At 39.4% G+C, this 21,675-nt stretch overlaps 1 protein-coding gene across 2 annotated transcripts in view; it reads left to right on the top strand.

Annotated features, from left to right (window-relative positions):
- LOC149206249 (protein decapping 5-like) overlaps positions 1-21,675 on the top strand; it is an 84,621-nt gene that overhangs the window by 21,410 nt on the left and 41,536 nt on the right. For both annotated transcript variants that reach the window (XM_089395372.1, XM_089395371.1), the window contains exons 2-4: positions 6,111-6,211; positions 10,846-10,923; positions 11,067-11,978. In XM_089395372.1, coding sequence (XP_089251498.1) covers positions 6,111-6,211; positions 10,846-10,923; positions 11,067-11,978 — 1,091 coding nt within the window. The remainder of the gene's footprint in view (positions 1-6,110; positions 6,212-10,845; positions 10,924-11,066; positions 11,979-21,675) is intronic.

Here is a 21,675-nt window from a genome sequence, read left to right on the forward strand (position 1 = left end):
GCCGCGGCAGCAGCCCTAAACTTTCGCAGAGGGGCCATTGTAAAACCATAAGCAGCCTCGAACCATAGCAGGGACCTGTAATTTTCGGTTTCTGGCTTCATGTCCGGCGACACCTGATCATTCTCCCATTTGGCATTTCCGTCCTCTGTCAGAGCCGCGGCAGCAGCCCTAAACCTTCGCGGAGGCGCCATTGTAAACCCATGAGCAGCCCCAAACCAGAGCAGGGGCGCCGCTTCCATGCCTGGGATCAATCTTTCACGTCTAGGGTTTTGCAGAGCGAGTTCCATTTTCGCCGCTGTTTCCCGAAATCTCGTTATATATTATTTTATTAAAATATATATATATATATATATATATATATATTAAAAATTAGATATTATCATATTTCTTACACAAATTTTAATTAATGATACAAATTTATTGATTTCAAACATAGATCTTCATCTATAGCTATTAGCATGCATAGTACATACAAAACTCAAATAAATGTCAGTGGTACTGGTCACATAAATGATAAATCTTTAAAAAATTTAAATCATTATTCATAATTCATAACTGAAAGACAACTTACAACTACAAGATAGTAAGATAAACACACTGACAACTGTAGTTTTCTCATTAAGTCATCAAATCAAATTGTGTTACATAGGTAGTGTTGGTGCAATGCCAATGGCAAATAGAAATAGAAAATATAAAACAACTACAGGTACACAAGCCTCAAGGCATCAATCAGCATCACTATCCCCATCATCATGGTCCCCACTGCTCTCCTCTGCATCCTCCTCCTCCCCTGTATCCATAGTCGCCTCTGCATCTGCTGGTATGGAGGTTGACCCCTCTAAGTCATCAAATCTAACAGGCTCTAGCACTGGATCATTGAGATCCATGTTGGCCAATGCCAACTCAACAGTGGTGTCCAGACCCATATCATCAGGAACAGTGTTACTTGGGAGCGGGAGCGAAAACGGGAGCGGGAACGACATATTCAGAAGCTCTTGGTTTGGTGCTCTTGATTAAATACGAGTTCCATACCCTAATACATGACAAAATTCAATGGAAACATTGCAATCCCCCAATCCTAAAATCCTGAAAAACTGATAAGTCTGTTGGATTTTGAATGAAATCTAAAATTCTACTTTCTCCATATGAAATCCAATGAGGCCGAAACCACTCTCAAACATCCTAAGTCATTTCATGGTAATGTTAAAAATTTAAGTAAAATGATGAAAATGAAGATTAAGGAGAATGTCACTTTTACTTTAAGAATTTAACATTACCATGAATAGCATATCAATACTAGGGCCTAGACTTGATCATGAAGCTGCCAAAATGCTCTACTCCTTGCTGCAACAGCACAAATCACTTGCCAAATGAAAATATTAATGAGCAAACACACCCTTTTCATTCCCGCACTGAGCTTAGCGAGTCCTGGAAACATGACACGTGTCCCAAAATCGCGACACGTTTTTAAAAATCGTGACACGACCTCAGATTCGACGTGTCATATGATTTGGACACAAATCCGGACCGAATCGTGTCGGATTCACTGGATTCGGGATTCGTAGGGGGTTTAGGACGAATCCGGTGACTTAGGTGAACAAACCTAGAAAATTATCCGCCTCTGAAAGAGAAGGGGTAATTAACTGGATAAAAAAACACTCCAAGGTGTACTCGTTTGCTGATCGAGTCCCAACATTCTAGGTCTCTTACAAACTCAAAAACTCATCATTACTAGTATCACTTATTACAATTCCCCGCAAGTTGTGGAATCTGAGTACAAGAAAGATGATGAAAAGATAGAAGTAGAGTTAAAAAACTCTGTTGACTGATGATATCTGATGGTACAAGTGTCCTTTGGATCATCCTTGGGCATGGAGTCTTCATATAATCATCAGGTGCCACTCCAGTGGTCAACAGGTAGCTTCTATGATTGTTCGATTCTTCCTCTCGACAACTTCATGTTGCTCAAGAGTATATGCAGTAGTGGTCTCTCTCTTAATGTTAGCTTCTCTACAATAGTCATTGAATTCATTTGACTCATATCCGGTTCCATTATTGGTCGTCAATATTTTGATCTTCTTCCCTGTTTGATTTTCAACCAAGGCTTTGAAAGAGCAGAACCATTTGAACACTTCGTCCTTTTAGTTCAAGAAATAGATCCATGTTTTGCGAATGAAGTCATCCATAAAAATTGCATAGTACAAGTATCCTCCCAAAGATGTTACGGGCAAACATACTTGATAGATCATAATGAACCAATTGAAGAATGTCGGTAGTTTGACTTTCGCTTGAAGGGAATGGTACCCTTATATGTTTTCTAGTTGCACAACCCTGACAAACCCCTTATGATCTACGTTGAATTCAGGCATACTTGTGACCATCTTCCTTATTCAGGTAAGGTTTTGTAATGAAGGTGAGCAAGTCTTTGGTGCCATAATTCTGATTGAAGAGAAGTATCGCAAGTCATAGCTCCCAAAGGACTTCCTCCAACCTGATAGGGACCTTCAACCCTAAATCCAAGTGTAAATGCATCTTTCGGGTTCCTTTAACAAACATGTACCTTCCCATCAACGAATGTTACCTTGAGGCCTTTATCTTCCATCGCAGAAATATATAACACGTTCTTTTTCAAATCAGGTACATACAATACTTCTTGTAGATGAAGGATTTGACCTTGATTCATGTGAAGAGTAACAGTCTCAATCCCTTTCACGGGGTAGGTGGCATTGTCCCCAAGTATGATCTCCAAATTTGTCTTCCTTTCAACCAAATTTGAGAGGGTCTCCTTGTACCTAGTGAAGTGACTTGAGGCACCACTATCAATCAACCAATGATCCAATGTGTTCAGAGGAGAGACGGTGGTGAGGGCAGAAATAAGATAAAATTCTTTTTGCTTATCTACAACATTAGTTTCCTCATACTTGGAGTTTCTTGACCTTTTGGGAGGACGACCATTTCCATATCGAGCAACGAGAGCATTCCTCTTTCCTTTGTTGTTGAACTTGTTGTTCCTTTGATTGCCATTGCCTTTGTAGTTGTTGTGGTTGTTGTTGTCATCATCCCTTGGAGTATCCTTTTTGTGAGGACACTCTTTAGCGTAGTGGCCAAACCTGTTGCAATTGTAACATCTTCCTTTTCTTCCTTCTTTGAATCTCGACTTAAATCCTTGACCTTGTCTTCTTGGACCAACATTGTTTTTCTTTTTAGCATGAGCAAAGAAAGCGGTAGGATTATTTCCATTTGAGGGCTTATCTCTTTCCATCATCCTTATTTCTTCTTGAGTGCATCTAGCCAATAATTCATCAAAACCCAGAATCTTGTCATTGTCGAGGATGGTGGTGTTAAACACATCCCATTCTCTTGTAAGATCTCCAAGTGCAAAAAGAGTGAGCTGCCTGTCACCAACAACTTCTCCAATAGATAGGAGATCATTCTTGATTTTGGTAATCCTCATGAAGTAGGATTGAATGGACTTTCCTCTATCCATCTTGATGTCTTTCAACTTGCTCTTGAGAAAGAGGACTTGATTTGCATTGTTTACTTTGAACATCCAACCAGCTTGTCATACATCTTCTTAGATGTTTCCAAATCAGAATTATAGGCAACCAAAGGCTTGTGAATGGAATCTACAATAATTTTCTTCGCTTTGACCTCACCTTTCTTGTACTTTGTTTTTGTAGCAGCGGGTGCATTTGAAGGAGGCTCCACCACTTTTCTTTTGACATAGTCCATAGCATCATTCTCTTCCAAAGTCAAATCCAGAGACATCTTCCATGCATGATAGTCAGATTTGTCCTTGAGCTTGTCCTCGGATTTGAAGTATGATGTAGTCGTCATTGAAGCTAGCTCAAAATTCTTGTCTAACAACTTTCCTTAGTGATTGCTTTTCTCACTCTTGCTTGGGCTTTGTCTTCACCTGGGCTCTGATACCATGTTAATTTTAGATAACAATGGTATGTTCTATGCTTAGCACAATTTACTTCAATGTTCCTTTAGCAGCCCAATAACAATTTCCAATTATTTTCAGTAGCAATCACATTAACCATTAATCGCATTGATAGTAAATGCAGATAGAACATAAAAATTTGCAGAGGGCAAGCCAAGACGAGAGCACCGGATTTGGTGGACGCCAGGGAAAAATTCCAATGTGGGGAAAACCCTTTGATCAAATTTTCTTATTACTATTCAATAGTTCAGCACAGAGAGAGAGTACAAAAGTCAAATTGTTTAGCCCAATCCAAAGTCAAATCAGCCTTGTCAACTTCTGCAGTCAAACTTCAGGCCTAACCAGAAAGTCAATGCTGGTCAAAACAGCAGCAATTCTTCCTTGAAGCAGCCCGGTCTTCCTTGGTCAAACTCGGTCAAAGGAGAGAGAAGACTGCTGTAATTTTCTGCGGTCAAACAGCAGTCAAACCTGAAGTCAATGCAGGCCAACCAGCCCAGAATTTGTTGATTTTTGTGCCTAGCAATGCGGCCTGAGAAAATTGAATCTTTGACCCAAAAACCAAAGTCAAACTCAGTGAAAATGCACCGTGGTCAATGCTGGTCAAACTTGTTCCTGAAGTCTGAAATTCAACCTGTAATTCCCCCAGAAAATCTGTCCTCCTAGCCGCATGTGTGGGAGAAAGAGGCTTCTGAAGAGCTGTATGAACCAATCTGATGAAGAGAGGGGAAAATGTGTGAGTGATGGATGTCCAAACGAGGTGAGAGGTCTCTTCTACTTATACACTGTTGTGGGTGAAGAGACACATCCATTGGGCTTCTTGAGCCTACATTTAGCTGAGGCCGGCCTGAACAATTTGCATGTGTGGTCATAAATTCAAAATCACACTTCTGCTTTTCGGAATGAGATGATCTTTATATCAATCTTGGACCTCTCGAAAAGATGAATCCAATGCAATCATCATCTCCATCAAATGAGCTGTCCCAAGGTGGAATTTGGCCCTAGTTTCCAATTTTAACAGCCCTACTCGGCCTAGCTCCACATGACGTTCTCTTGCCACCAAAACAATAATGAAACTCTCAATTTTTTTTTTTAAACCTCTCACATTGCTCATGTACTTATACAACTTCAAAGGGTGCCTTAGAAGCCCCTAACTTCTCATAGGAAGCCCCTAAGCAATCTCATCATTAAATTAGAATACTGTGGGTGCAAAGCCCCATCACTCAGCCCACTTTCCCCACACATCATCCACATTGGATTTGCAAGGCAAAATCACAATGTGAGTGTCTCAAGTTTATTCTCACATGCCCGACACCAATGGCATGTGCAAGAATACCTTCCGATGCTACAAAACATCAACATGAGCTTGATTTCAACTTTATCTGTCAATGCTGCTTAGGGAGGCTGTAGTTTGTACAACTATTCATTTATAATCAATTGCGAGAATGCAAGGACTCTGTTTTCTATGATTTGGTGATCCTGTTAAAGTGAGTATGCAATTTGGTAGTTTTGTTTGAGAGTGCTTAGTTTAAATTAAACTCAACAGTAGCATTACAACTGGCCCAAAGAAGTCAGGCAGCAGAGGAAGGCCTTCTTGTGCAGGTGAAACCACCCTCGTGGGGTGAACCATAGATCACAAGCATGTTTGTTTGGTTAAGCTGTCATTACATGGGGGTACTAGCTGTCAAACTCATCCAGTACTTGGACGGTGCACCTGGCCCAATTGCTTATTCATATGCAGGAATTGGACCTTGTTGGTGGCTTGACATGCTGCTGCCATCTTGACTATCTTCACCACTGAACCACAATACCATTGACCAATTTGACAGTTTATTTATACACATTGGATATCCGTTGGATATGTATTTTGGTTGGGATGCGTGAGAAAATAAAATTGCTATTTAAAACTCAATTGAATAGTTGTCATTCTTCAACACTTTGACACAATGGACAATTTTTCTATAATAAACAATTTATATGACATTTTACAAGCTTAAGCACTATCTTCCTATTTTCAATTTCTGAGAGTTTGTGATTATCATCTTGTGAATTTTGGACACTGTATGCAGTTATTTCTAATGCAAAGAAGGTTTTTTTTAGAAAAGTATCTTCAGTAATACTTTATAGTACTTACCTGTTCTTATTGGTCTGTTTATACTTGTTACAGTGCGGTCCTTTGGGACAGAAGGACGAAAGAAAGATGGTCCACAAATTCCTCCTAGTGACAAAGTTTATGATTATATCATTTTTCGTGGAAGTGATATAAAGGTAACCAGAATGCATCTCTTCATCGTTCATTCTTTCTTTTGTTCTCACATAGAAAGCATATAGATATTAGAGACAGCCCAAGCAGTGTTATCATTTTTGTTGTTGCTTTTTTCTAATTCAATAAATGCCAGTGAAATTAATTCCAATATTATGGGTAAAAGTTGAAATGCAAATAAAATCTTGAATTATAATGAAATATATCTAATGGTCAGCTTTGGCCAGTGTTCTAGCTTGATGGGTTTTAATCTATGTGGCAATCTGTTCAAACTTCAATCATCCTCCCTTCATTTTCCTTCTTTTATGCATGTTACATACAAGGAGGTAATATATCTTTGTAAAGTTTACCTGTTTGTAACATTTGAGTATATTCATGTAAGGTTCTTTTGTTAATAAAATTGTTTCTCATAAAAACATTGTATGTGTTTTCATTTGCATGATGTTTAATTTGGGTATGCTATTCAATAAACTATGTCCAGCTCCAGTTCTTTCCCAACATCTTTTCAACTGCTCTGTGGCTTTTGCCCAAAATTTGCACAGCTACATTTTACTGTTTTTCAGAGGATTTGTGATGAGGAGTCTCTATTGTTGCACGTGTTTATCACAAAATTCTTTGTAAAATTGTATCCGTGCAGCAGGGTTGGAGGCTCTCATGCTTCTATCCTTTTCATGTGAAGCAGGATATCTGTCATTGTGTACCGTAAAGACTCCATTTTGTGTTTTTGTAATAGTTAAAGAGGGCAAGACTCTTTTAAAACTGGCAGTGCCTTCTTTTGGATTTTGTGTAAATCCTGCAAAGGAATACCTGTCTACCCTTATTCATAGTTATGTGTTTTGTCTGATTGAAGCATTCTTTTGTTATGTAAGAGTACAATTTGCAAGTTGTACAACATGGATGTTTTATAATTTGTGCTGCTTTTGTTCATTTTGAGTTTTAAAACTGGAAATGACCAGACCTCAATATGGACTTTAGAACTTTGTTGCACATTATGCGTTAGAATCTGGTCATTTGGCTTAAGAATCTACAAGCGAGGAATATTTAATAATTTATCCATCAAAGTCACTTAGGGTCACTTTGGCTTTTGACAATAAAGCACCTAATGGCAATGTTAACTAAAATGAGAAATGTGTAACTATTTCAGAAATGCCATTGTGGACGGGAGGGACTATACTAAGAAGGTTTGGAGTCTGGACTACTCGTCCTTGAGGTTCTCTTGGCCGTGTCTTCTAAGTTATGCATGGCCCTCTTGTAGTGCCATCTCCCAATTGCTGTCCACCTCTTGTGATATTCCCACTTAGCATTATTGCTAAGTGAAATATCAATTTTGGCCAATTTTGTCTTAATTCATGTTTGCACTTAGGAAATGTGGGTTTAGAGGCCCCACATTGATTTTTGATTAAAGCAAGTCCCCAAACATTAGAGATGGAAGGGAAATATCGAGCCTCTAGTGGAGCGTGGGGGCCACCCATGGAGAATTGCAGCCCACATGGGAAGTATGCATGCATTGGAGGAAATTCGGTGGGAGGAAATCGAGTTGGGCCCACATGAGCATGTTGGAGGCATTTTGACAAAAGGAAGGAATGACACTCATTTTGTCATTCATTCATCTTTGACATAGCACGCTTGCGCTGAAGCCAAGTCTGCAAGCGCTGTTTAGCACACGAGTGGTTCCGAGTGGAAATCTCAACCCTTGCTTCGGTGGACTTCGAGTTCCAGCCCAAGGAGGGAGTTCCATCCATTTCAGTTTGTTCCAGCAGTGGGAGTGCGAGTTTGTGGGGAGGATTCACTAGCAGCAGCGTAGGGACTGTGCAGTGCTTGGAGGAGGCGCACTTCGGGGTTGAGGAGTGAAGGGAGTTTGGGCTTGAGATTCGAGGAGGAGCCCGAGAGAGTGTTTGCTTGGAGATTGCAGCTATTTGGAGGACTTTTTGCAGCAGAATTGACAGGTGGGTCAAATTACCCAGCAGCAGAGCCCTAGAGGGAAAAGAGGGTTGAAATTCCAAGGTCTACCATAGGCCAAATCTTTCGTGGGTTATTATGGGTATTTGGTGGAGAGCTTGGGGTTAATTTCTTGGAATTTTCTGACTACTGGAGGAGGCCTTAGCAGCAGTTCCTCACAGCCAACAGCGTATTTTCTGGGTAGTTCATCGCAGAGCCAGGAGAGAGCAGCAGCAGATGTGAGAGGGACTTCTTATTATTCACTTGGGCTTATTCCAGCACCATATTGTACTCTCTTGATTTTATAATAAAATGGCTCAACAACACTGTTTTTGGTGCAAATTCGTGGACTGATTTATGTGTTTGATACCTTAATCTTTGTGAGTTTGTTCTTATTTGTACCAAAACCTGTTTTCCTAGTCCTGTTGACCTATTTGGTTTTTTGTGGACATTAATATAAATTTCATTTGCTTTGGTGCACATGTGCATGCCCTCTTTTCAGCCAATTCCAAGGTGGTTCTCTTCAGCTTTGGGTGGAAGCTTATCACCAAATTTCATGAGTAGGTAGGGCTTGTTGACTCTGCCATCTACAAGAGATCGATATAGAGGAGCATTTCATTTTCTGACGCCTCAACTATTACGAGATCCAATGTAGATGGCATTGCCTTTTCATGGAGTTCCGTAACTCTCTCTTCATCTTCTTCTGATATCTAGACCAGCTGTGTAAATTTATGCACAAGGGTGGCTTTTGGGTTATCATCTTCTTCTTACCGATGCTTACAAATAGAGGCATCAAGAGGCAACAAAGAGAATTTCCACCACCTTAGTTTCTAGATCCATGAGACCTTGGGGATACTCTCGACTTCCAGAGTCCACCCATGAGACTTTTGTGACAGTCAGTCTGAGTTTGACATAATTCTTCCATTCACAGCAGACAACCTTCTTCCCACTCATCTAGATCTCAGCAGAGAGTAGCCTCTTCCAGGCAGCATGTTCTATCCAGATCTTCTAGCACTTCTAACTCTCCAGTTCATTAGGTTAGTCCTCCTTTAAGTGTTTCTTTACTTTGGCCTTGAAGGGTAGGGGAGATCTACCTAATATTAATGCAGGTTCGGAGGTTAGCAGCTTTTCCCCCTCCTCATTATCAGACGATGGCTTCTCTAGGGCTTTAGCACATTCTCCAAGTGCCCCCAGTCAATACATTTTTCTCTGCTTCTTGAGAGTGATCTTCTCTTCTCTGGGATCCCCAGCTTTGTATCATTTTGTTTCTTTGACAATAACTTTGAAACTCTAGGTCTTTGACCTTAGGGGATATATGTGCTTTTGTAGGACCAGCATTTGCACTCCCTTACCAATGTATGTAGCAGTTTCTTTGTTTATGGCCACTTATTGGATGTTAATGAAATTATCTTATCTCATCTCCTTCGCCAAGTATGCTAAAAGCATGATGCCATACTTTGGTGTAGCTAAACATTAAAGGATGACTACAAATATTGTGTTCTTTCCTGAGGACCGGAATTATTTTTCTTCTTATGTGATTTTCATTACAAAATATAGTAACGGTTTTTAAAAAGTGAAACTTCCAGCTTGGGGTTCATTTAAGATTTGGAAGTTTGAATGTCTACAGCCATATTGAAAATTTTTCCCTGAACCCATGATTGTAGAGAAGGATGCAGAAGGGAAAAAATGTGCACTGTAAAAAATGAGTATAATTTCAAATGCCAAGCAAATATTTAGAAGAACCTGGCTTTCGATGCTTCTCAACAATCAGAGACAGGTCAGTTAGTATCTGGAGTGAAATGAAAACGAGAAATTTATTATGGAAAGAAAATATTGAAGTATTCCTTTTTGAAGGCTTCACTTGTAAAATAATGGCAAGAAGTTTTTAGTCAACAGTGGAATTCAACAACACGTGGGTATGCAAATTAAGCTTCATATTATGGATTGATATGAGACATTATCAGGGGAGATGGTATCAAGTTATTTGAGGCTTGGAAAGAACTGAAGGGTTGAGGCTGATTCTGGACCATGGTTTATTGTGAAAGTATCATGGATTCACAGAGGCTTGGAAGGCTGTGAAGGAAATTGACTAGAGCATGATGTGGATCCAATCAATAGCTTCCTTTGCTCAAATGAAAATAGTACCAGACAATTTTAAGAGGATTAGGTGTCGTAAAATTGAGTGATAGCATGTTTGCAAAGCAGTCTAAAAGTTACATTTCCAAATATAAATGTCATGAATTATGATAAAATATTATATTGTTTGCTCTGTTAGTGATATGAGACTACATTATCAATGAAAAGGCTAGTTGAGTAGGCTGTAAGAAATGAAATTTCTGAGCTGGATAAATTTATGTAAATTTTATATGTTTACTGCTTTTAATTTAAATAGGTGGATGTGCCTGCAATGAAAAGATTGGTTGGGTAGGATCTCACAACTAATTAATTTGTGAGGTGAATAAATATCTGCAACTTTTATTTGTTTACTGCTGTTTGTTTAGCTGTTTGATATGCCTCCAATGTATCTTAACTTATGCACCATCATTTCAACAGCAGAAAAAAAACAGATCTATATGGTTTTGTTGTTGCAAATCTTTTTTTGGGATGTACTAGATGTGTTAATGTGCATGTCTTGCATCTGTGTGTGTGAGAGAGAGAGAGAGAGAGCACAGATTGACATGACTGTCTTTTTTGCTTTTAGGACTTGCAAGTGAAATCCTCTCCACCAGCTCAAACAACTTCTCAGATACACAGTGACCCAGCAATAATCTCCCTTCAGGTATGCTTTTCATATCCTTTGGATAGGAGGATGCTGTTTCCGGCTTTATAGTAAAGAAGTGATTGATGCTTTGTTTAACTTCTGCTGGGTTTTAAATTGATTATAAATTTAAGTTGGTTTTTGGATTTTTTTTTTCTGAACAGTCACAGTACTCCCAGCCATCTCAAGCATCTAATGCATTTGGTGCTGCAAGTGGGTCCTTACCAGATCTTGGTTCTCATGGTGCACATTCTGGTGTACCCTCATCACCATTTCGAGGCGGCGCTCCATTGTTCCAAGCTACAAGGAACTTAGGATCATGGGGTTCCTCACCTGTTCCCCCAGGTGCAAATGGAACAGGTCTTGCAATGCCAATGTACTGGCAGGGATATTATGGGCCTGCAACTGGGCTTCCTCATGTGCAGCAGCAACCTTTGCATTTTCAGCCACCCCCTGGAATGCCAATTCCACCTACTGTACAGCAACATTTGCAGCAATCCGCAGTTCTTTCATCATTGCCTACAGGGCTGTCAACTACTTCAGAGTTCATCAATTCTTTGCAACAGACGCCTGCTTCGGCACTGCATTTTAGTGAATCGTCTACTGCGGCAGCTCCAATTCCTGTGGTTTCAATTTCATCAACAATTGCAGCTGGAACTCTGTCCAATGCTATGCCTATGTCTTTACCACTTAGCGAAACGTTGGCACCAATTGTTTCCTCAGATCATGATGTTAGTGCTATTGTAACAGCAGCAACCAGTAAACCTCGATCTGTGACAGGATCAACTTCTTCCCTCCAGTCTATATCTCAAACTGTTTCAGTGTCTACTCCATTAAGTCTGTCAACTTCAGCACCACCTACTCTAGTGACTCCAGGACAACTACTGCAACCTGGAGGGTCTGTGTCTTCATTGAAAAGCCAATCGTCAACGCAGGAACCTAAAGTCACAGAAAATTCAAATTTGCTATCTCAACCTGTGATTCCAGCAGCACCCGATTCACAGCCTCAGAGAGTGTCAACTCAGCCATTGTTGCCACTTCCAACAACGTCGAGTCAACTAAGAACATCTCAACAGGTTTGAAGTTTTATAGTCTGTAGTTTTGTATGACAGTTACAATTTGTAGCACTTGCATCACTTAATTCTCAGTACCACATACTTTATCCTTCTGTTCGTATGATCTCATACCGTGTTAATTCAAAGGCAAATGCCAAATACTAGTGCATTGATGGTCATTTCAGTCTGTTCTTCTCATTCCTAAGCAACAAAAAGTTCTATTTTTGGCTTTGAAAATTATTATTGTGTTGAGTAAAATTTCAACTGAAAATTTGAGATGTCTTTTTGACAAGCTTGAAGGTGTACATGAAAACCTATATTTCACATGGTTTATAGGATTGGGCGATGGGATGAATTTTGGGGATGACTGGAGAGGCACCCCAAAATTTTACGGGATAAAAAATATACAACATCTCTAGAAATAAGTAATGTTGGTGATCAAAAAGTAAAAATGGCAGCAAAAACACGGAAAAATAAAAGGGAGAGGGTTCAAATAGCTGGCAGTCACTCTTTAAAAGACATCCTTGTTTTCATGGGTTTTCCTTCAGCACTTAAAAGTGACATGCCTTACTTATTAATTTATGCACATATAAGGTATAAAGTTGCAGAGAGAACCCATGAGGTGTAGACCAGTTGGTTTGAGTGGGGTTTAATTCCCACCAGGTCTCAGGTTCAAACCTCATGGGCGGGGGTTGAGGATGGAAGCCACTTTGGGAGAATTAAACTATCCCAAGGGCTGTCCAAGCTTGACCGAGCTTCGCACAATCCTACTGATAGCATCCAACTGTGAGGGGTTGAGGATGGAAGCCACGTTGGGGGAATTAAACTATCCCATGGGGTGTCCAAGATTGACTGAGCTTCACACAATTGTGGAGTTGGTTTGAGTGGGGTTTAGTCCCCTCCAGGTCTCAAGGTCAAATGTCATGGGAAGGGTTGAGGTTGGAAGCCACTTTGGGGGAATTAAACTATCTCAAGGGGCGTACAAGCTTGATCGAGCTTCACACAATTCTAGTGATAGTATCCCACTGTGAGGGTTTGAGGATGGAAGCCACTTTGGGGGAATTAAACTATCCCAAGGGGTGTCCAAGCTTTGACCGAGCTTCACACTATCCTGGTGATAGCATCCCACTGTGGGTATATCTTTCTTTCGTCCATTAGATGGGCTGGCCTCGATCTAGGCTCAGCCTAGTTACAAAAATAAAAAAAATTGCAGAGGGGGAGAGAGTTAATTTTTATTCGGTTTCAATGGGATCAATCAATTTATGAGACAAGGTTTATAATAGAATGAACTATTTTGAAATCTAGATCAATGTGTGCAACAAAAGAAAGTGATAACAATAATATATTTAATCAAATTAAGTTGAAGACCAAAGCATCAATAGTGGTACACAACCAAACTATGTGTGACCTCTAACATCCAAACTATTGTTGGAGCCTATAGAATTGGTTCTTAGTTGTTTGTATCTAAGTTGTATCATCTTCATGTCTTTCTCTCTCCCCCTCTTTCTCTCTCTCTCTCTCTTGAGATTTAGTCAATGTGATACATAAACAATGATGTCTCATGAGAGAGGCAACCACTTGGACAAACATCATCATGTTAGGATGTAAGTTAAAAGCTAAATAAGGTCTACATGTCTTAATCTTGTTTATGACGTGTTTTAATTAGATTATGCCTAGGGTTCCTTTGTTATCTAATCAACCAATAAACATAATGATATGATTATTGAACTACGCTAACTCTATTGTTAGTCTTGATTGGAAGGGCCTAAGATTGGTCCATCAAACTTTGTGATGTTTAAAGTTTGGGTGAAGAACTAGTATTGTATACATAACATTTGTTGCCAACATCGGTGATACCTTGGAAGAAGCCACTTAGCTAAGAGGCTCATCTTAATCAAGCATTCTTTTATCCCACTGAAAATTTCTTTGCACTAAAGTCAGAAAGGATGAGGGTCGTGGAAATTGTTTGCATGCATTTGATTAAGTATCACAGGAGAAGGGTTTACACCCTCTCGGTCATGGCCTAGTAAGATTCTTGCAAATGAGATGCCTAAACATCTGAATTATAATAATTCATGGGCTAGATAATGGAATCCATGATAGACATCTTGGGCGAGATGGTCGCGGAGATTGTTTGCATGCATTTGATTAAGTATCAAAGGAGAAGGGTTTACACCCTCTTAGTCGTGGCCTAGTGGTTAAGAGCGTGTGTTTCCTCCTAAGAGATCACGGGTTCAAAACCAGAGGGGGGTAGAGTATGTATGTCTTCATAGACTTAGACTTAGGGTCTCATACACCAATTTGGTGTCTGGCTTGGCTGTGACCTTAAATATAGATATTATTATTATTAGTAAGATTCTTACAAATGAGATGCCTAAACATCTGAATTATAATAATTTATGGGCTAGATAATGGAATCCATGATAGGTATCTTGGGCGAGATGTCTTGGAAATGATGTTGGAAGCACTATATCTTGTGTAGGACTAAGGATTTGTAGCCCTTGTTGACATAGGGTTGAAGGGTATGACTTAATTGAAACGAGACCTTGAGCATTGAACCCTCAAATATCTATACGAGTTGGCGATCTGGATCTCCCCCCCTTTGGAGATGCAATGATAATTTGAGTGTTGAAAAAGTTTTGGTTAAATTTTAAACACAAGCACAATCATATCCATCTAAGAATTTATTGAAGTGTAGGAATGTTGGTTTAAGGATTGAATGTGGTCCATCGTTGACATGTTCATTTGACCAAGTCAAAAGTGGAAGAATGTTGCATTTCCCCTCCTCTACTACCATTGCAACAACTTGGAAGTAATTAAAGACATGTAGAAAATGTTTAAGTTGTCATTGATTATGCACATAATTGCAATGAAGGAAGAAAATATCCTGTCCCCCCATGGATGCATCATGTAGATGTTTCAAGTCAATTATTAACATAGGGTCAACAAAATCAATAGTATTATTACTCGATAGACTAGACAACCCTATTATCTTGTTTGTTATGGTTAGAGTTCCTTGCCCTTTCCTTGAGCACATTTTTGTACTTAGGAGTGGATTTATTTGCCATGACCCCTTGCTACATTCTAGGAGGTGGTCTCATAGTCATCTTGGCTAAAGAGTTACAAAACAATTGCTTTTGTTTCCAAGGCTTGAATCATAAAATATATAATGTTTGTTGATTGCCCAATTTGAACCCTAAGTAGCCTTGACTATTGAGGCTGGTCAAGTACAAAATGGTTCATATGCCAATGTTGACAATGATGGTGGGTGGACCAAAGAGGTTTGTAGTAATATTTAGAATAACAAGTCAAGTGGAGGTTCAAAAGCTCTTGTCAAAATGGACACTATGGTAGTTGATTCTAGCAAACTTTAAACTCCTTATTGAAAGAGTTGTAGTCAACCCTACCCCAACACCTTTATTGCAAGGTGGTAGCTATAATCTTTGCTCTCCACTCCGTTGCCTAATGGTCCCTAAATGACCGTGGATATTCCACTGGAGAGTTCGTCACAACATATCCAATAAATCATACTTAAAAATTCGAAATCTAGGCTATGAAGGTTTATTTCTTTCTAGATTCACGGATCTGCAAATTATTGTTTACTGCATATGCATGCAAATTATAAATATGCAGAAAATAGAGAACAACAAAATAAAAACTAGCAAACCATGATTTGACATAACATATAACTTGGGAAACCCTTTCAGGAGAAAACTTGGCTGGAAGGTGAGATCGCTTTGCTCTCTTTCTCTGAATAGAAAATGGTTGCGAGTAAAAAGAAGTAAGGCCTGTGGCATGTGGGCTACTATAGTGCACAAATCCTCTCTTTGTGCTCTCCCTATCCCTCTTGGCTACTTTGCTTGACTATGGAATAAATGCACTCGAAAAGAATGTGTAACAACCCCCAGTTCTACCCTTGCTTATTGTAATGATGATTGTGACTGAATCACCAATGTGGAAGGACCATGACTGGCTGGACCTCTAATTAAACATATGCTAATTGTCATTCAAAAACTAGTTAATTAATTAACACAATTGAAGGTTGACTACCTTACGGATCCTTGGCTTGAGGGAAACTTGCTTGCTCATCTATTTTACGTGAAGTCGCTTTAATGCCTAAAGCTTGCTTGCCCACTTATCCCGCTGGAAAAACCACGATCCATACTAGTTGAATAAATGTCGAAGTTGCTTTGTATACTCGATGAGTCAGTTGTGTGATAGGTGTTATGCGATGTGATGGAGTCTGCTCTGAAGTTGGTAGAGCTCATTGGCGAGCATTATAAAGTGAAGAAGTGGAAACTACACCCTCGCTTGAAGAGTGAGGAGGTGGCGCAACAGATCGAACTACCTCTTGACAAATGAAGGGATGCAATTGGATTGAGTGTTACAAAGGGGCAGGCGGTGCCCATTCAGGGGGTTCTCTCTTGTAGATGGAGGAGAGGACGAACTGAAGAGTCAAGTAGAGTCAAGTAGAGCTCTAATAGCCACATGAAAAAGAGAAGAAGGTGCATTGGATGCGAGGCAATTAGAGGTGGTCAGCCTTAGATGGCTTGTATTCCCCAATTTTCTGATGTGTTTGCCATTGATTGATCGCCTACACTCTGTGACTTGGGTGATCATCCGTATGGCTATGTTTTATAACCATTGAGTACTTGTCTAAGCTGGGGTGGTCGATGTGAATTTCAGTGAGTGAATGGACCACTATGTGCTTGTTGTTGATTTGCTAAAGCATTGGAACTATGTATTCCATCTCTTGAAATTGTGTTCAAACCAATGGTGTGAACCCTTTCCCTGTGCAAGCATTTCCCCACACCTAGGATTCGACTCGGGGATGGTTAACTACAAGAAAGGTTGCAGTGTGGTTGGCCTATGGTTGGGTGGAGAGTGGAAGTCCCTCTTTTAGTTGCCAATTAAATCCATATACACAGATAAATTTTCTTGGTTATGCATGTTAGACTACAAGCTATTGTATGCCTTATTGTGCTTATGACTAATGATTAATTTTGTGTCATTTATGTAAGAATGCCTGGTTCACTATCTAATCATGGTTGACCAACTAACTTGTATATCTATGGTGATTATGAGTTGTTTGAGTTTTTTGGTTGCGACCTTCTTAGTCATTTGCAAGTTGTTTGGTATGTCAATGGCTGGTGATCTAAAATCACTAGGGACTAATCTGAGATTGCATAAGTTTCAATGCCTTTATATATTCATAAGTTCGGGCAACTCACTACCATATCCATGATGGTGGCTTATCTTATTCGGAGTTCAATTTATGTGCTATGTATATGGAATAACTCTACCTCAGGAACATTGTTAAGGTCTCTATATGATCATGGCGAATGCTTTGCTTTAGATACCTTCATAGTCGTGATTTAACTTATATGGATCTATGTGTTTGTTGATATCCCCATGATTTATAGAGCTATTCACATGAATATGCATGGGTGCTTGATATGCTTCAACTTACCTGATATGCACTGCTAATGCATGAATGTGGTATTTTTGTTTGTCTATAGTGAAATGTTGTGTGGGACTGTCTTCATGGTTACGAGGGGCTTGAAGGACCTGTGGTTGTTGATAGGGGCTTGGAGGCCTCTGTGTTTGCTAATATGATCATCAAATGCAAAACTATATCCATATTCATGTATCACTGTTTAATTTGCTTAGCTAGACTATTGCAGTATTTGAAATTCCATTCTCTGATGTGTTGTGAATATCATGGATCTTTGACTTCTGAAAGCTGTTGATTGTCTTTCCTAGTAAAGCACTGAGAATGATGCAACATATGATATATCAATGGATTTGATAGTGTTGTTTGGGATCCATTCCTATGGTTTAACATGATGCTGTTGTGTTTGAGTTTATCAAGTAGTATTAGCTATGGCTTAGCTTGTTTCGATGCCTGGTAGTAGGCATGTTGATAGATCCATGGATTGTATGGTGGCTGAATATAATGAGTAGAATTCATAGTTTTGAAGTTCGGATTAACCATAGTAATTTTGTAGGAATGTCTACGTTTTGGGTCCGTAAGTGGATCCATCATCAGAATAAGGGTTTTATCTCTGTAAAATGGGTAAAGTCCCTTGAAGTTCTTAGAATCTCTAAGTGTTGAGGACATCAGATTTGTATTCGGGTCTAGACGTATTTTTGGCAGGGCCATGTATTTGGGCCGGATGCACTTTGAGCTTCGCATATGTATTCAGGTGTTTGCACAAGGTGGAATAATTGTGCAGAACTCGATGGTGCCAAATTTTGTATAAAGTGTCTAGGGTGGGTTTGTTGTGGTGGATAATTCCACGGAGCCGAATACTATAGCGAGGTGTGGCATATATAGTGTGACGCCGCTTAAGGACGAAGCCGAATGATCGTTGGAGCGTGCAAGTGATCCTGGAGTCCAGGGAGTATGCCAGAGTGCAAATTTTGGTGCACTTAGATTTCCCCGCAATCGGATATAGTGTGGAAACAATGTAAAACATATAGGTCGTGGGGGTTATGGGACCTACAAGGAGAGATGAGGTGGAGGATACCATGCTAGTTGTGGTGACTATTTGCAAGTATTGTGGGCTCCACAGTGGGTTTCACGAAGGTGGAGATCTGGTGTCCAATCGATCTGGGGGTAAAGAAATAATGCATTGTGGGAAATATTATGCGCACCATATTTACCTTTGAGGACGGATATAACGTATAGTTGTGCAAAGCACTGTGGGGTTGGGTTTGATGGGACCTATGGCTCTGAGTCCGCGTGGATGCCACGTGGTGGTGCGATGCTAATGTGGCACCATGTGATTGGTTGAACATTGAACGAGCTTGTCTCTCAATTCAGGGGTCAGATTGAGGTAAAGTTTATATCATTGGAAAGCTCTTGACAAGTTAAGTGCGATGAAGTTGTTTAGAATTAATTTTGCAAGCTTTGGAAAAGAAGAATTTTTGTAACCCCATCTTCATATTGAGACCATGGAGGTCGGGTTAAGTTCTATGTAACAACTTTCACAACTCAAGATAGTACAAGGGGGCAGAGGTGAGCATTACATAGTGGTATTAGAGCACCTAGGTTTGACACTTAAACTGAATGGGCCATGAAAGAGAGAGTTAAAATCAAAGCGTGGTTCAACACTTGGATTGTATGAGCTCAGAAATAGATGAAATGAAAAGTTAAGTTTCAACACTAGACCTGAAGAGGCTTGCACATAGATGATTAAAATTTAGTCTGATAAGTTGTTTGCTATATATATGTATATGCTCACCTTTAAACTTGCATATGTCATGGCTGCTAAACTTGGTAAAATGTTGATTTTATAACTAGTGATGATATGGTTATAAACCTAAGTTGCATGAAACGGAGAAATGGGTAAGAGTTTCCGAAACGGGCACGGGTATGAAACGTGACCCCCCCAAATTTTGGAAACGGGGAAACACAATATATATATATATATTAGGACATTTAAGAAATATGTGCATTCATAAAGCATATATGATACATTCTAATTTATTACATTATGATTAAATTGTCAATTGTCAATGCATAAACTATAAGTTTTTAAATTTACATCACATTTACTCATGAATGATCACATAATGAAAACAGCAATATCCAAAATCAGCCACTTGAAATTTTTAATTTCTTGTCTCGTGCTTGATTCAGAGTCTCCTCCTACATAGTCGAACGACCTTAGTGCTCTTGATTAAATACCAGTTCCACACCCTAGTACCCTACGTGCTCTTGATTATTGGGAGTCTCCCCTGCATAGAGGGCTTGGTTCTCTTGATTAAAAACAAGTTCCATACCCTAGTACATGACAAAATCCAAGGGAAACATTGCAATCCTGAAATGCTGAAAAACAGATAAGTTTGCTGGATTTTGAGTGAGATTTAGAATTCTACTTTCTCCATATGAAATCCAATGAGGGCGAAACCACTCTCAAACATCCCGAGTCATTTCATGGTAATGTTAAATTTTTAAGTAAAAGGATGAAAGTGAAAAATAAAGGAGAATGTCAACATTACCATGAATTGCATATCAACACTAGGGCCATAGGCTTGAACATTATTCTGCCCCACCCAAAAAATCCTTTTTTATAACTTGAGAGGCATCTACAAGCATCCAGAAGATATCTTAGTTGCCCAATAAAAAATTAGAAGCAAAATTTAAAAAAAAATACAAGAAAAAGTCAAGTTAGAAGAGGAAACTCCACTGTACGGTCTGGAAACGCGTTTCCGGCCATACTGGCCACGTTTCCTCCTCGAGAAATGGGCCAGTATGGCCGGAAACAAGTTTCCACGCTGTACGGTACGAGTTTCCATTTCGTTTCCGGTCGGAAACGGACCCTTCTCCAACATTTCCTGCAACTTAGTTATAAACATGCTGATGTGTCCTTTTTTTTATATATGTCACTTACATGGGTTTTAGATATGTGAACAACAATAGGCAACATGTTTCAGACCAGCATGTATAGTATGGGCATGACAAGGTAATAAGTCAATCTATTTATGCTTGATATAACTAACAACTATGTGTGTGTGACAACACATAAGAAGACATAATTACAACGAGCGGTAAAGGGATGCGAAGCAGTATGGTACAACACAACATGGACCAAGTCCACCACGAGCAAGAAGTGAGAAATTTCCTTAATAGAACAAAAACCTTCAGGAGCTTGAAAGTTGAGTTGAAGAGTTGCAAAGCAAAGACTAAAAGGCTCATTAGAAGATAAGAAGAACAAAAATAATTGAACACAATGCTGCTACAGAGCCTGAAATACATGCAAGGGTTGCTACAACATGCATCAACCTCGGGAGATATAGAAGAGTGCCATACTGACAAGACTAGAAAGAAACCTCATGAGGTTGGAGAGAAAATAAAATCATTGACATGTTGGAGCTATGAAGAGGAACATCTAAAGGGAGATTGCCTTAACAAACAGTGAAAAGAAGAATAATTCATGTGAACTCCAGGCAGATGAAACAACAACCGACAACACTGAAGGAAGTGACTCATGTAGGAAGAGAGATGAGGGAGCATCCCCTCAAGCTCTCTGAAATACTGAAAAGTTCCTTCTTGAATTATTTAGAGGGATATTGGAATTTTGAGGTTGCTATAAACCTTGGGAAGGACTCTGACTAAAATTTTGTGCATATGTTGGTGATGGATACACTGAACACCAAAACTCAAGGGATTGACTTTTTGTGGACTAATGAATGATGTGTAGAGGGAATGTTGTTGCTTTTGTTTGTTGACTTTGAACATGGCCATGCTGCTTTATATTTTGTTGTGTGTTTCTATTGTGGTCTTTCTCTGTTTTTCATTCTTTCTTCTTGCTTTTTGTGGTCTGGTCTTAAATAGTTTATTGGGTGTGGGAAATGAAAGGAAAGGAGCTAGAAGAGCTAAATAAAATCCAACCAAAAGTGCAAGACCCTAGCTAAACCATGTGCATAACATAAATGGCAGTAGAAGGCAGAAGGATATAATATATCAGCTAAGAGGACTTGGCTGGGTCCACTTAAACAAATGAACAAAGATGTGATAACTATGAAAATAGCATAAGAAGGAAGTTTCCTTAACCAAAAACTGTTTATGGTTGATATATGTTCTATATTTTATGAATATGAGAAGGATGAGAAAATGAAATAAAGGTGTAATGATGTTATTTAGTTTGAAAGGTCATTTGTTGAGAACCATCATAGTAGTAAGATAAATGATTAATGTTTAAAAATATTA

The sequence above is a fragment of the Pinus tabuliformis genome, chromosome 1_2, assembly GCF_031772625.1.
Source record: "Pinus tabuliformis cultivar Carrire ecotype Pingquan chromosome 1_2, CPIR1, whole genome shotgun sequence".
NCBI lineage: Eukaryota > Viridiplantae > Streptophyta > Pinopsida > Pinales > Pinaceae > Pinus > Pinus tabuliformis.